Source organism: Caenorhabditis remanei, chromosome IV (genome assembly GCF_010183535.1).
Source record: "Caenorhabditis remanei strain PX506 chromosome IV, whole genome shotgun sequence".
NCBI lineage: Eukaryota > Metazoa > Nematoda > Chromadorea > Rhabditida > Rhabditidae > Caenorhabditis > Caenorhabditis remanei.
The window spans coordinates 794,821-812,260 of NC_071331.1; the positions used below are offsets into that span (position 1 = coordinate 794,821).

Below are 17,440 nucleotides of genomic sequence, written 5' to 3' on the forward strand. Positions count from 1 at the left end.
CTCTCCACCTCTTTTCCTCGAACAACAGAACCAGTTAATCCACTACAAAACCAGAAAGCCGTCCATTACTAGACTCCGCCCTTTACCTCTAGGATTTTTCGAAGCCTTGAAGCCCCGCCCACTCCAGAATCCTACTAAGCTCCAGATTCTTCTGTCACTCATTCAGTCTGTCACTCAGACAGGGCGCTCCCTGTCTGCTTCGAATTTTTTTTTTCGTTTTTCTGTTTTTTTTCTCGGAGGACACTAACGACCCCCATTTTCAGAACGTTCTCCTCATTAACCGTCTATTCAACCTCTCTGAATTGCACCTGAACACTTGACGCCGACATCTGAAACTTCTACTAATGAACATCTTTCAAGTAGGTCACGCTTCTAGGCCATATAAAAGGGCGTCCCGGTGATGTCCGAGATATTTTTTGATTCCTAGAAAAACCAAAATGGGGATTTTCAACACGGTATTCCAGATCGCCTGCGCCCTCACCTCGATATGTTTGAATCTCGTTTTGACCTACCTGATTCTGGTGAAAAGTCCGAAGAAACTCGGAGTCTACAAATATTTGATGTGCTATATTTCGCTGTTCGAGGTGTTTTACTCCATTTGGGATATGATGACAGAACCGGTGAGTTGGGAGAAGGGCTCAGGTAGGTAGAGGAATATACTCTCGATATTGAGTTGACAATATACTCTCGATATTGAGTTGGCGGGAAGTGAGTCCTAGAAATCATGTTGTTAAAACTGAGAAAAGTTTTGTTAACATTGTGAGTGCACTACCTGTAGACTATTGGGGACAGTCTGGAACTGAGACAGTTTTTCTAGATTTCAGGACCGAGTACTTCATTAGTACTTCGACCTCATATTTCTCGAATACCATGTCTCAAGCTCAAAAACTGAATACATATTTGAAATCGGCCTTTTCTCATCTTTCCAATGATATACATGAAGCCCTATATCTTGAAACAGATTCCATAAAAATGAACAACATGACACTAGAAATTTTTCCTGTTTTCTATTTTTATCTCTGTGTTTTTATCTCCGTGATGCTACAGTAATTTTTATGATTTTTTGATCTAGATGCTTGTGAGAAGAACACAGGGGCATTGAGTTAGAAGCAACGCGGTTCCCGCAATCAAAAAAACAGATTGGATTGAATCGATTGTAAAGGTAGAAATCATGCAGATGAAACTGAAAAAAAACTGTTTTTGATCATCTTGAAATGTTGTGGAAACAATAAGCCAACAATAACTTGTTAACTGTATTCTGATTGTGATATATGTACAAGATGTAATAGAATTTTCTGGAAATTCATTGCAAAACCCGTGATCGTTCTATTCTAAAGCCCCACAATGTGGGGCCCACATCTTTTGGTGTTCTGCGTAAATGAATTATCGTCAACTCTACTAAACCATATATTTTGGTCCAATACTTGTCGAAAATCTAAAACAGAGCTTCCCATTAGTTTCACAATATTTTAAAAATCTAGAATGAGGAACAGAATCACTTTCTTCTTATTCCCACGTCCCAAGTTAAATACCGATCTGGTCGAGCCAGGCCGGAGAAAAACTTCAGTAGAGTAATGACTTCCCAGCGGTCACTTCTTCGACCTCATTTTTCCGGAAAATCTAGCCTTTAGCTCAAAAACTGAATACATACATGAAATCAACGTTTTCTCTGCTTTCCAACGATATACAATACGTCTCATATATTCAAACAGACTATGATTTTCCCTAGATTGTTCCTTCTGAAATTGGGAAGACAAATGAACAACACGGCACTAGCAATTTCGCCATTTTTCAATTTTTATCTCCGTGATGCTACAGTAATTTTTATGATTAACTCCAGAAATGTGAGCTAGAAAAACAAGGTTCAGCTACCAGAGAATAGTAAAATTAAACTGAATCGATCATATCAGTAGAAGTCTTCCAAATGAAACTGAAAAAAAGAACTGTTCTCGATTATCTTGAAATCTGGTAGCCACCATAATCCAACAGTAGTTTACTGACTGTTTTTTCTGTGGGAAGACGAAAATAAAGATATTCTGGATACTGATGGGAATATTCACAAGGTAGCAAATGCAATAGAAATACAAAACTACTAGCAAAAATAGTGTTTTGCTAATTTGTGAATAGGTTCATAACGCATATAAAACTGTCTAATTATAGAACCTGATCCATTTTAGCGTTTGTGATCTTGTTGTTGCAGTAATTTTATGTCTGGGCTATATCAGCGTCCCCACTAAACTATATGTTTTGGTCCAATACTTGTGGATTATCTGAAACAGAGCATATTAATAGTTTCATAGTATTTAAAACGTCTATAAAGAAAATCAGCATTGCTTTCTTCCCAAGTCCCAATATCCCCATTTTGAAACCGCAAACCCCAATTCCAGATCGTCCATTCCTACAAAGCCGCCTTCGTCGTCCTCCGTGACTACTACGGTTCCGTTTTCAACCGCGAAGTCAGTTTCGTTTTGGTTTGTGTCTACTGTGGCCTATTCGGCTTCTCCATGGCTATCTTCGGAGTACACTTTATCTATAGATACGGAGCAGTTAATAAGTGAGTACCCTTACACTTTATCCAGTAGCATTAAGAAATGAGTTTTTTTCAGATCTTTCTCGGAGCGCTTTCTCCCAGGGAACTGGGTATACATGCTGTTCGTGATTCCATTGTGGTATGGAGCGTGGTGGGCGGTGCTGTGTTATATCTACTTTTATTATACTGATATAACGGATGCATATATGAAGTAAGTGGAAAGATGGGTGGTAGAATAACAGAATAGGTAGAATATCTTTAACACTACCGCAAGGATTGGGCGGAAAAAAGACTTTGGGAAAGATAACGAATTCTCCAATGTATCCTACTCATCAGTTATTATCATTCTTAGCACTACCTAGAAACATTCACCCAAAATTTCAAAACTCATAAAGCTTCTGTTTCAAGTCGTTCTGAAACTACAGTTCTTCAACCACATTTAGTGATATCCGTGTTACCACGATTGATTCCAGAGAAACCATTGAATTCCACTATGGCATACCTATCAAGGACTCCTCCTACATCATTGTCTACTTCCAACCAACTGGCCCCGACGGTAAACCCCACCCTGACCCCAAAATCTTCTTCGCTATCGGCTGCATGTGGTACATGATTGTAAGTTATTTCCAGGACGTACAGCCTTAGCTATCTCGTTCCAGATCTCCTCAATGTTCTCCGTCTTCTACTTTGGTATCCGTTGCTACTGGCAGATTCGCAAGACCATCTCCCAATCCGCTACCGTCTCGGCGACCACCAAGAACCTTCAAACCCAACTTTTCCACGCTTTGGTGGTCCAAACCTTCATTCCACTTGTCTTGATGTATATCCCTATCGGAATCCTGTTCTTCTTCCCGATGGTTATCTGGGAGCTTCCATTCACCACGGAGTTCGTTGGCTACACAATTGCCCTGTACCCTGCGATTGACCCATTACCAAACATGATCATCATCAAGTGCTACCGTCATGCAATACAAGGTAATTTAGAAAACTAACAGCAGATGGGTGGTTCTAGAACGTTCCTAACCTTCAGGATGTCTTCTAGAAGTCCTCGCGCCTTCTTTGATAATCCGACGTCTTCTAATCCCTAAGTATAGAAGTTCTAAACGTTTTGAACCCGTTATTCATGTTTTCTGATTCTCTCTTTCAACTTCTCCACTAACATTTCCATTCTAACCCAACTCTTCCAGATTTCTTCATGAGACTCATCGGACGTGGAAAGAAAGGAGACGTCCCACATTCTGTCAACACAGTGGATGCAGCATCTGGAAGCGACCGACGAAGTGGCGGTCGATTCGTATGATTCCGTCGTCACTACTACAACCACTACATTTTTATTGTAGACTCCTCGTCTTCTGACTTAATCTTTCATAAAAGTGCACCCTTACTTTTGTAACTTAAAGATTATAACAATTTGTATTGTATCTAAGAAATTTGTCGTGGTTTTGAACTCTTAATTTTGATCTCTTGAATGTAAATAAAATTTTGTATTGGCAAATGGAAGAATTGAAAATATTATGACATGGAGCAATATAAACGGAACATTTGAGTTTTTATGCTTAGTCAATTATCACAGCTCTGGTTGCATCTCGCTATTGAGAATAACATGAATCCGTAAAAATACTGATGTTCAGATACTATTTTCGAAAATTTTCTCAATAGCTTTCATTTCGTCCGTTCTTAGAATATATTTTTACAGTTTACATGATTTTTACGATCCACTTGAAAGTGCAGTTTTGCTTTTGTAACATTACGTAGTTTTATCATGTTTCAAATTTCTGTGGTAAATTCTCATGAAAGTTTACATTCTGATCGTATCGTAACTTGAAACAAATGTTTGTATTGAAGCAGTAATAAGAAATACAAATTCACGAGCGAACTTGCACCCTTATTAGCTAAAACTGTGAGAAACACAAGAAATACGAGAGAAAACGACGGATTCAAGAGAGAACTCAATGCAATTTATATCAAAACCAAGTTTTGATATAAACTAAACCTGAAAACGCGCAAAAACCACACAAACGCACTTTTTGAGGAATAAACTATTTATTCCAACGGCCAAACGGCTAAAATGCAATAACTATATTAATAAAACATACACAATGGGTTAAATCACCCAAAAAAAGAGGTAAACAACAAATAACGGCTCAGAGAGCCAAAAACTAGAGGAGGAACCCTTCTCTCTGATGACTTAACCGAAGCACCACAAAAGCGCCCAGGCACGAGTTTCGCGCCAACCTTCTCAGAGGCGCATCTTGAGTGTAACAGACTTTCGCGAGGGAAATTTAAATATCTTTTCTGCAACGAAAAGACTGATAATGACAGAATTTCCGGTGAAACACCGGACAAAGCAGTATAAATGCGATTCCCTTCTGATGTGAGAATCATGTAACAGGATTCACATTATCGAACTTTCGACAGTAGCCTGATGATTTATATTTAACCAAGACCATTGGGGTTGGAAATTTCAGAAAGTTTCTGCAACCAACCATCTTTATTTCGACGATAACCACATTGCTGATAAAATAACAATGTGACAGAGTTCTGCAGCTGTGATAATAGACAATCCCTCTCTCCGGGTCACTGGCATAGAACTCGTCGAGATCAACATTTTGGTTTATTTTTCAGATCATAATATTCATTTTAACGCGAGTTACGAGCCGGCCCGTGTTGGCTCGTTTCGGCCCGGTTTGCAAGTATGAATTATAATTAAGATTGCTTATCCAAAACGAACTTATGTGAAAATAGGAGAGGAAACATTGATTTAGCTGCAAAAGCATTCATTATTTACTATTTTCCTATTACACTACTTTTAATTGACAAGAATTCTATAACAGTTTGAATCAATTGGATAGATCAATCTGGTAATTATCTGTAACTTACTCAGTGTCTTCCTGATTTCTTCTAGATCTTTTAAGTTTTGAAAATGTTATTTTATTTTCAGACATTCCAATCCTTCTTCTTTATTTTTGAAGCATTTTGTAATTGTATTGTACCCGAGATTAAATTTTCTTTTTCGCTGAATTCTGAAAATGAAAATTGAAAAATAAATTTTTGCCAGCTCCCGGAAACCCCGAGTATGAAATACAAAGAAATAATTGGACTGAAACTTGAACCACTGTAATGTTCAGTATAATAAGGTCATATTTGAAGGTTTTTTTTTCAGAATTGTGGGATGTAAACGATAGTAAATTGTTATTAATATTGGAACATTTTCAAACAATTTCAGCGGGCCGAGAAAAATTCTGATTTTGGCCTTCCCGTGTTTGGCTTTAAAGAAAAAGTTTGGTTTTAATTTTTAAAAAAGATGAATATTACCAGATTCTAGGTATAAACTTTCATGTTTCAGAAATTATGGTATCCAGTCCAAAACAAAAAAAACTGTTGCACACCTTCGATAAATTGAACATTGTCCCAACGCAAGTATTGCATTTTGAATCAATTATATTTGTATTGTTTAAAATTTCCACATTTCATTTATATGATTTGAAAGCTGATTAGGTCATCTTTTAGAAACCATTAATTCCCAAAAGTTCCAAAAGATACAGTTTCAACAAACACACAATCAGAAAAGATGTTTTAAATTGGACCGTGTCTAACTTTGAAAAACTGCATTTTTCGTCATTCCTAGTATTGAACTCGGTGGGCATGTAATTATGTCACACTTGCTTTGAAATTGTAAATGGTTTTCAGTTTTCTTCCAGATCTTCTGCCCTCTGCACTTCTGAATGTGTTCTTCTATTTCAGGATTCTTCAGACATTCTAATCTCTTTTCTGACTTTTCCAGTCTCAAAAGTGCATCTTTACTTTTGTAATTTCAGCAATTGTATTGTATCTGAGATTAGAGGTTAATTTTCCTAAGATTCTGAGAATGAATTACTTAAAACAAATATTTAAAAATTATTCGAAAGAATTAGAGTTCGGCGTCATAAGAGTTTTTAATTGCTTGTAGAAACCGAGGAAAAGAAAGATGCATTGGGTATTTGAAAAACTGGATTACTCAGTAAATTACTTTTTTTTTAACAAGTTGAAACCGTGGATTTTTCGAATATCAGAAAAACTCAACATTGTTTGAAAAACGGAGCAAAAACTACATGTTTTGTGGAACACTGTTTTGATGAATTCTAATTCTGAACGGGGTTTTGCATTTACTTGCAAAACCCCTTGGTTGCTTTATCTATTACATTCAGGATATGGATAACGATGGTTGAGATGTCACTTCCAATGAATAAAATCCGTGAATGTGATGAGAACACGATTAGAAATGTTGAGGGCACAAAGACGATGGAATTGTATAGTGCATTTGCCAACATGTTCATTTGGCTGAATTCTGAAAAGGAAGCAATACATTTAACAAGAAAACCGTTATTTTCATTTTTTATATATTAAGACAAATACTCAAATGGGGAAACGTTCCAGTCGGATCAGTGAGCTCTAGATCAAATTCTTATAATTTTAAAATCCTGCATTAAGTAAAATACATTTATGCTCTGATCGCTTCAATACTGTTTATGGAACACATCGTCATTGTATTTCCGGCCTACACAACGCATTTTCTGTATTTTGCTTCCTAGATCAGAAGCAAATCAAAAACAAATTTTGCACGTTTGGTGCCAGGAACAGACTTAACTGAATACAAGTACGAAAATGTAGATGCACTATTGGGGAAAAGTAATTCAAGAAATCAGCTGTCAAACAAATGTGAATTAAGTGTGACGGAGAAGACTTACACTTTGAGTAATTCCTGATACACTGAACATTTGAAATTTTGCAGATTACGGTTTCAGAGTGCAGACTTTAAAACATTATAACGACATAAAATAATAGCATGACTATTTCATCATCATATTTTCTTGTATGTTCAGCAAAGAAGCATTTTTTTAATTTGCACCGCAAAAGTCGAGATGCATAATACATACAATAAACCATGTGACGACACTATACACTATATTCAAGTGAAACTTGATCCCCAATAGTGCATCTACACTTTCGCACTTGTATTTAGTTTGGACTTACCTGTTCCAGGTACCAAACGTGCGAAATTTCATTTTGACTTGCTTCTGATCTAGATTTGAAAACAAAGAAACAAAAAAACGAACGACTGGAAAATGAAAACATAAAAACAGGAAATGTGATTTAGCAACAGGATTTTATGAATATGCGGTTAAACTATGAAGATTGTTTCCGAAAACTAAATTGAAATTGAATTTAACCTATAACTTTTCTCACAATCAAACTCTTTTCCTATCAACTATCATTCATGTTTCAGAATCTTCATATGTTTAGAAACAAATGAGATAAAACATTACATGATTGAAATAATCAATGTATTGTTCTTTATCTGTCTATTTAACACTGCGGCTTGAACTACTTTGACGGTGAATAAGTTCAACCGTCTGAAAAAAACCTTCCGTCGAACACTCTGTATGTTGTATATGAAATCAAAGAGATTGACAATTAACAGAAGTGCGATCAGCAAGAGATTCGTTATGCCAGGAGTCGAAAACCCTTCTAATTAACTGTTTCACATCTTTGCAAAATTCTGAGTATTTACGGTAATTGAACCAAATAACTTAAGTATAATTGAAAATAATACATTTCTTCCATAAATACCATAACGATGAAACGGATGATAGCTCCAACTGTTTTACTTCAAATATAGTGTATTATGTGCTGAAAAAATTATCAAAAATTGCTCATTGTACTATGAAACCTACCGGTGTTTAGGAACCTCTACCTCTATCATGGTTTCTGAGAAAAATGTTGGGAAATTACGAAAGTGTATTATTTCTGATCTTACAAATATTTATCTGAAACAGTATCTTCCACTAACTTTGATCTTGAATCTAGTGAGTGCAGATTACTTATATTATTTAAAGAAATTTAAATATCTACATTGAAACTGAAAACATATATTCCAGATCGTCCATTTCTACGAAGCGTTATCATCAATATGCAGCAGCATTTCTTCTCTCAATTTTGGAAATGAATCTAGAAGGCGTGTCAACTTTCCTATTATTTTCAAAATTCAAATCTCCACCTTGAAACAGAAATCATATCCCACATTGATTATTCCTACAAAACAGCAACCTTCGTGCTTCGATCTGTTTGGTTAATCAATGGATATCTGGGGGGTACACATTATCTAAAAGTTCTGTTATTTTTCTAAAGATTCTGTTATACTTTCGTGATTCCATTGTAGTACGGTGCTTGGTGGTGATATGTTATATCTACTTTTATTATACCGATACAACGGATGCATATATGAAGTAGGTAGTGGGATGGGTCACTGGTATATTTTGTGAGCTGACATAAGATCTTCAACATGTCAAATTGAAAGAAGTCACGCAAGAACTTTGAATTGTTAGACTTTATAGAAAAGTGTGTAATAGATGACATGATTAGGGTTTTTGTATTTTTTGAAACAACTCTAGCTGAACACACTAAACAACCATTATGAGCTCTGTTTTCGGTTTCAACTCGATTTGAAACCGCAGGATTTTACTTTTATTAGGTTGTACAAGGTTGAGACTTTGGTCACTAGGTTTGTGAAACTCACCGGAAGCAAAAAATGGGTACTTGAAATTAAAAAAGAAATTCTGCGCACATTTTTTTAACCCAGCGTGAAATGGATAGAGTAACGGAAATGTTTTGATTTTAACTGTTATATCAAAAATCGTTAAAACGATAATCCACCGACCAGTTACTATTTTTAGTTTCATCTTGAAACAGTCACCAAAATGATCAAAACTCATATATTTTTCTGTTTTAAATTGTTCTAAAATTACAGTTTCTGAACCGCATTCGGTGACTAGTCTATAGAAATTGGTTACAGAGAAATCATTGAATTTAACTATGGTCACCATATCAAAGACTACATCAACAGGCAGTTACAGAACAACAAAAAATCTTACGACTACGAATTTTAGGAACAGTACAAAACAGTATTATTAGACCTTAAAGAAAGAGTAAGAAACGTAGTAGGAAACATAATATTTAACCAAAAAACAATTTGTCTAATAAACTGTAAACAGCGTGCAAAATATTTTTGTTGCAAAGGATTCTAATTTTATACAAAGTTTCTGACACGGCTGCTACATATTTAGAAATCGTCGCTTTGAAGCTGTAAGAAATTAATAAGACAAGACAAAAGAACTGCTAGTAAAATCGAGTGTCAATAGGCCTAAGGATGATGAAATGCAGTTAATTCAAGAGTGACAGATGATACTGTGAAAAAAATAAAGTTGCGACAAGGATTTTCAAAAAAAATTTCGCGGGCTGGAACACGCAAGCGCATAAAGTTGTGGGCGGAGCTTAAACTGCAAGCGGCGCGGTTCTTAATTTGGAAAAAACAACTGGAATTAGAACCGCGCCGCTTATTTAAGCTTGCAGTTTAAGCTCCGCCCACAACTTTATGCGCTTGCGCGTTTCAGCGCGCGAAATTTTTTTTGAAAATCCTTGTCGAATCTTTATTTTTTTCACAGTAGTGAAAATAGTCACGAAATTTATCATTTACATGAAAAGTATTTTGAAAAATGTATGAAGTGAATTCATAAGATTCTGGAAACCGGAAAGTTTTATTTGTAAGACAGACTGCTTGAGAAAGTTATCGTTTTCACTTCCTTCAAAAAAATTGTCCTGTAAACGAACATACCGTATTCACACTGATAAAACACTCGCTACGTATATGTTGAACGCCCTCTTATTATCCGAAACTTTTGAATATTGAAGAATCTTCGAGCCATATGTAGTTTCTGAATAATGTATTGTAATTCTGAGCTATTAAACTAATTCACTTGATATTATCTATATTAAAGGGATTGAATTTGTAGGTTGAGAAGAACAGGGTGGGGAAATTTTGAAGATATTGAAATTGAACTAAATTAAGTTTTACAACAAACCAAAATTAAGATAAAACTGAAACTATTTGACATGATCCTGAAATGAAAACCGTTGTAACCGAATATATCTGAGTTTCAGACTTCCATCCAGAAACATCCAAAAACTATTCACTTTTCTGGAAATTTAAGTATCGTACTTTCTACCAAGCGATTCTTTGCGAACCAAGTAATACCTAAATCATGAAAAATAATTTTCAACCGTTAAAGAATTTCACGAGTCTCTGAGGAGCTGGAGATTGCTTCTTTCCGTTTCCGAAATTTTAAATCTCCGCTTTGAATCCGAATATTTAAAAATCTTCGAAAGCTTTCTACTCCTTTTTTTCAAAAGTTTTCAATTGCCTCTTATCCCAGACCTGGAAAAAAAGGAGAAGGTTCACACTTCGTACATACAGTGGATATAGCATTCTCGATTCGTTTGATTCCGTCGTCATCATTCACTACATTTTTATTGTAGACTCCTCGTCTTCTGACATATTTTTTCATAAAAGTGCACCCATACTTTTGTAACATAAGGATAACAAATTGTATTGTATCTATGAAATTTGTCGTGGTTTTGAGCTCTTAATTTTTATTTCTTGAATGAATATAAAATTTTGTAATAAATGATAGTGGAAGAGAAAACATTATAACATATAGTAATATAAAATGTAATGGTGGTAATAATTCAAATTTTATTAAAAAATTATACAGATTCAATGAATCAATATTTTCTCACTTGTAACAAAAGGAAGCATTGCATTGGGTTTTCCCAGTTGGATTTTTCAATTCTTACATAGGAAAGGACGAGTCAAATTATATTCAACGGGAACGACAAGTAAACAATTTTTGCTGTGTAGGAATATCGGTAACACATACTATTCAATTCTGCCACAACATATGAAAACAAGCTTGTCACGGGGCGGCCTGAGCTGGCTCAAAAGTTTTTTCTTATAGAAAAACTTTAAATATAGAAATAGTATGTGTCAAATGTTTTACTTATTCCGTTTCTTTGTGTTATTATACTCGAAGCTTATTATATGTACTCAAAGCTTTTCTGTAGTACACATTTCGTTCGATTTTTCCAGATTAGTAGATCTTCTGTCTTGTGAAAGTCTTCTTCTATTTTCAGGTTTTCCAGACATTTTAATCCTTGTTCTGACTTCTTAAAATGTATCTCTCTAATTTATTGTACTTGCATCGTGTGTATTTGAGATTAAATTTAGATTCTCTCAAGATTCTGAGAAGATATTGCCAGATATAGAATAGCAATTCGTTTCAAAAAGATTCAATCAATACATATGTCACACTTGTACTATCGTTCCCAGAATTAACGGAATAAAAAGTTGTACTTCTATATGGAAGTTTTAATTGATAGGCTACAGCACATTTGCAAAAGTTTATGTTTCAGCATTTTCATTAAACTTCTATACCAAAGAAAAAACAATTTATTTATACAACCGTTTACACCTGTAACAAAATGCTTTCCGTTGGAGATTGAAGATTCTTCTCCTCTGCACATTCTGCTATAAATTGAAACAGCAAATTTCACAATTGTTTAATTGAAGTAATAGCTAAAACAAAATGCGCCTGAGCACGGTATCAAATCATTTTCAATGTTACGAAATGAAAAACTAAAGTTTCGAAATCAGAGAACCTATTTTTGTTCTAGTCAGACAGTTGTGTTACAGCTTGATCGAGAAAAAGACTTGATATTTTGATATTTCTATGTCGAAAACCATGTGCTAGCAAAACTACTCTAAATTATCAGACTTGCAACGGGCCGGGCCGGGCCGGGCCGGAATGAGATTTTCTAGGACCCGGCCCGGCCCGGTGGGCCCGGAAGTTCAGTACTGAAAAAAATTCAAATTTTTTGTCGAAAATTTCCCGATTTTTTTTGAAAAATATTTCTTAAAAACAATTTTTTGTAGGTTTCGAAGGTTTTTGAAAAATATACTTGAGGAAAAATATGAAAAATTTTCAGAAAATAAATTTTTGGACAAAAAATTGTAGTGAAAAAAGTTCAAAAATTCAAATCCGGGCCGACCGGGCCGGGCCGGGCCGGAGCTTTCTCGGGCCGGCCCGGAATTTTGCAAGTCTGTAAATTATCCTCACTTAAATTAACAGAATCCTTGAAAAAAGAAATATTTGAAAGTAATCTGAGTAAGAGTTATCTGTTACTGCATTTTTTTCCGATACAAGATTCTATACCGTGATTATTTCAAAACCAATTAATTCACATTTTTTAATTAAACAAATAAGCGTTCTACAGTACAGATTACTCTTGTGTCGAAAAATAATTTTTCTTCCACGGAAGAAAATCTATTTTTGATATAGTGATTGTTATTCAGCCAGCCCACGCATAATTAAAATAAGGGAACCGCATTGAAATAAAAAAGTTGAAACGGAAATTATTTTAATAATAAAAACCAAGAAACAGAGTTTTCACATCGTTCAGATTGATCATGAAGGAAAATACGAACAAACTGCTCGATTGCTCTCCCGCCTTTCTCAAATCTCCAAGTTGAAACCGGGAAAATTCAAATTTCCAAAAGGCGAGCTCACAAATAGTTTGACGTCGTTTTATTTCACATGACCAAAGCAGATTTCAACTGCATGAGTTTTCTTCAAATCGAAATCATAAGCATAATACAAAAAAGCTTGAACTGATAATGAAAACACAGAGGAGAGTGTCACAAATTTTGAAAAAAAAGATTGAAAAGTTCTGAACAATGAAGAACAAAAGTTATTGAAACATTTTCTATAAAGTAAATACTTGAAACACAATTTCTTTTATTTCTGGGAAACACTTTTCCCTTAAAACACACTTGCAGACCGGCGCGTAACTCGCTTAAAACTCAATATTATGATCTCAAAAATATACCAAAATGTAGATCTCGGCAAGTTCTATGTCCCTGACCTATTACAACGGCTGTTAATGTGCCGCGGGCCGGGCTAAAATGGCTTCTTTGGCACTTTTTCCTCTGCGGCGCATAAACGAATAGTCATGGAAGTAGGTCACGGATATGGGACTCGCCGAGATCTACATTTTGGTATATTTTTCAGCCTATAACATTATGTTTCAAGCGAGTTTCAGCCTGTTTTGCTCGGTAAGCAAGTATGATTAAAAACAGTTCTAGCAGAAGATCTGAAAGTGAATGAAGACCAATTTACCAACAACATATTTACGAAAATATCATATCACCAGATTTAGAGCACTGCATAGAGATTTTCCATTTAAACCAATAACTTGCTTTATTGTGAGCAGGTATAACGTTTATAGCAGTATGTTTCAGATCCACTATTTAAAAATATGTTATTAATGAAACAGTACCGTTGAGAGCATTTAAAATTTTTCTAATTGTCACCAGCATCATTCTATCCAAAAATATTCTTCTGTTCCCTATAAATTATTATGGGGCTATTCACGTCCGAAGGAAACGTTTTTTCCCTCGATTTATTTGCCGGAAAAAATAGCGAAAAACGGAAAAACTTTTTTTTTCAGTAAATGAATCGAGGGAAAAAACGTTTTTTCTTGAGGTGAATAACCCTATTAAAGACAATGTCGTTTCTAACTATACCACCAAAGTCTGTCGAGAAAAAAATTTACTATGGACTTGTGTACTTTTTTTCCTGTTGTGTCTGTTGCAGATAGAAAAGTTACCTGTTTTTTTATTCCATCAGATATTTTTGTCAGATGTTGAGAGAAAATACGCATTAAATACGGGGACAGAAACTATAATAAAATAAAAACTATAACATGCCTATTTGATGTTTTGAAAAATTGAAAGATTCGAGCAGCTTAGAACAGTTGTCCGGGAGCAAGCCTAGCAAAAAAAGAGTGCCAAACTCTTCCCAGAACACTTGAACACCACAAAATCGGGAAAATCAAAAAGGAATATTGTCTGATATTGTCATCTCGTAATAAAAATAAAAACATTCGGTAATAAAAACACATCACTAGGTGTTCTATTCATATTCACTCAAATTCGAAACAAAACCCTTGCGAGAAATGAAACAAAAACTGTCAATAAATAATTATGAAATGAAAACTTCAAAACAGAATATTCTCGGAATTTCGTGCAAATAGTCTATGGGACTTTGTGTTTCTCTATAAGCGAAAAAATGCCAAAAAACTGTTTTGCATTGAAAATCAAACTCAAAATTTTATACAACGTATATATACAACACAATCTGTGTCTCTGGATTTGACAATTTGCAATTCAATCTGAAGCACGTTCACAGGAAGCAGCGGTATCCCGATCGGTTGTGATTTTTCATTAATTTTCTGTATCAGTAAAATTATTTATGTCAGTATCGTCAAGATGCTTTAATATGTGCTACATAGGTCGAATGTGAACGCACTAGTGAACCCGGAAATCAATCTTTTGATTTTTCCGGCATCTTCAGACATTCTAGACTTCTTCTTTTCTGACTTGTTCTATTCAAAAGTGCGTTAATTCCAGATTCCTCAAATTGTATCCCCATAAAATTTTGAATCTGAGTTTGGTTTGACCTGTTCCTGGCACGAAACGTGCAAAATTTTATCTAGAACTGCTCCTGACTGGAATTTTAATCAAAATACGGAAAATGTATCGTCAGGAGATAAAATTACGTGTTGTTAAATAAAAAATCAGCATCAATATAAGAAGAAGGCATTCAATGTACAGTTTTCTCTGATTCCCCTGACAGTAACGGCGCAGCAAATGAAAAATTCATGAAACAGCGAAAAAATCGGAAAATCTGGACTTTTTGATTTCAGACACTTTGAAACCATCAAACAAAAAAGGTATAGAATTCCGATTTTTCTCGACTCAATGACATTTTATTGATATTTAGAATCAGTAATAATATCAAAAACTTGTCTCCTAACAATCTAAATAATTTGTTACTGTTATTGTAAATTCATTAAACCCGTCCTACTTCCACAAAATTGATGGGTTTAAGTTGTATGAAACAGATATAAAATTTCTACGTTTTGAATGAGAATTAACACTGTGATTTGCTAATAAAGTTCGGTCACTGTCTCTCGTTTTTAAAATTTGTCTTACTTCCCATCTAACATAATGCAATTAAACACAGTTTCTAGTGAACTACCGTAAAAACTGTAATAGAAGCACACCTTTATTTGAGGCACCCCTCTAATAGAGGCGTACCCTTAATATGTTTGAAATATTTTTTTTCTGGTTTTCAACCATTATTTTTCAAAGTTCATAAAAAAAACAAAATGAAACCCAATTTCCTCGTTCAAAGTACTGCAAATTTTAGGTTTTTTGTGTAATATTGTCAGAAACAATTGTCAAACGGACACGTCGAAAAATAGAGGCGCGAGGTATTCCACTGAATTTTCCCATAAAAGAAACTATTCTATGTTTTCCTAGTGTTCCGGTTTTATCAATCGTTTCACTGTAATAGAGGCGCAATTTCAAAATGGGTTTGAAAAATAGAGGCGCATGCACCTATTTTACAGTTTTTACGGTATTTGCAGTATTATGTAATTTTATTGTTATCTTCTGTTTCATTCCTTCCAGAATGTTCAGTGAGTAACGACAGAAGTATTCCACTGAATTTTCCCATAAAAGAAACTATTCTATGTTGTTCTAGTGATCCGGTTTTATCAATCGTTTAAATTTACGATGACTTCTAGATTGTGGAAAGAAAATTTATTCAACATCAATATCCCGGAACATATATTTTTCTGTTTCCGATTTTGTTTGTTAATCTCAACTAGTATATTAAGTATTGGTTCCAGCGACATTTGTTGCAATTCATTTTTGTTTTTACAATTATGGAACAAATTCTTATTCGCCCGTTGTAAAGTATCATTAATTCTAAACATATCACACCACTATGTATTCCTTCCGTGTTTCAGATCACTCCTAATTGATTTAACCACTTTAATCAAAGGTTCGGATTCCCTGACTAATACGGACGAAAATTCCAAGTAAGGAGAATTCATCTGTAGAAATTTTAAAAACGTGAATACCATTTTTCCATTTCAAATTTTGGACAAATGCAGAAAACCATTTGCTGACTCCAATGTACCTTGACCTATGTATCTATGTTATCTGAATGATATGAGAAAAAACTTAATAGCGACAGATTTCACAGCTGTGTTAACTTTTGAAATGTCAACACTTCTAAACATTTACAAACAGGAAAGTGAATAATTGTTCTGTCTCTTCTAACACATTTCCAATTTGCAGTTCCACCGAATTGTTTTACCGGAATACTATTATGTGTGTTCTACAATCATGTACTATTGATTCAGTTGTTCAATTCTTCGCATTTAAAATTATTTTGAAACAGTTAGACACTTACTTTTTATAGTAAGTTAAAAGTTACTTGTTGTGTGTATGAGAAAGTTATTCGAATATGATGATTGTATTCTCATTTTATAAAAAAGTGGATTTATCTCATTTAACAATCAAAATAGATTCAAAATTCTGAAACAATTAGATTCAATCGATTATCTCTCTAACAGTCAGTATGCTGAAAAAAACTGTGTGATAAAGTGGAAAAATAAGCAGGTGACAATATTAATTTTGAACAATCTAATAGTAAGTTTATTTCAAGTTACATGAACCGAAAAAATGTTTTTCTAGAGAACTCACTGCTCAAGTGCAATAATTGAAACAGACCGCATACAACTATTTAGCAGTTTTTCAGAAAATTGGGGCAAATTCCCCTTTCATTTTTATCGAGCATTCAGAACTGGTTTGCAGCTGGTTGAGATTCATTTTATTCAGCAGTTTTTAGATAATGCGGCTGAACAGTCAAATAACTAAAATTTTAAATGAGCTTTTCCTATTCGACGTTAAATAAGGACGCCTGATTTTTTGAGCCTCAAAGTTTTTATCATTGGCGTATATTTTCTGAAAAGTTGGTACTTTTTCTCATACTTGCAAACCGGGCCGGCTCGTAGCTTGCTTGAAACTCAATATAAAGAGCTGAAAGTTATACCAAAATGTAGATCTCGGCTAGTTCTATGTCCCTGACATACTACGGACCGGATGGATCACGAAAAAAACTCCTG

The 17,440-nt window shown here is 34.6% G+C and overlaps 2 protein-coding genes across 2 annotated transcripts; one reads left to right on the forward strand and one right to left on the reverse strand.

Moving 5' to 3' along the window:
• Positions 1-437: 437 nt before the first annotated feature.
• On the forward strand, positions 438-3,830 carry GCK72_012128 (uncharacterized protein; the record flags this gene model as incomplete). Its single annotated transcript, XM_053728862.1, has 6 exons — positions 438-620; positions 2,388-2,554; positions 2,607-2,741; positions 2,974-3,145; positions 3,190-3,505; positions 3,718-3,830. The coding sequence occupies 6 exons, from the start codon at positions 438-440 to the stop codon at positions 3,828-3,830; spliced, it is 1,086 nt and encodes a 361-aa protein (XP_053583634.1).
• Positions 3,196-3,767, reverse strand: GCK72_012129 (uncharacterized protein; the record flags this gene model as incomplete). The annotated part of the gene is made up of 2 exons (XM_053728863.1): positions 3,196-3,445; positions 3,691-3,767. The coding sequence occupies 2 exons, from the start codon at positions 3,765-3,767 to the stop codon at positions 3,196-3,198; spliced, it is 327 nt and encodes a 108-aa protein (XP_053583635.1).
• Positions 3,831-17,440: the final 13,610 nt, after the last annotated feature.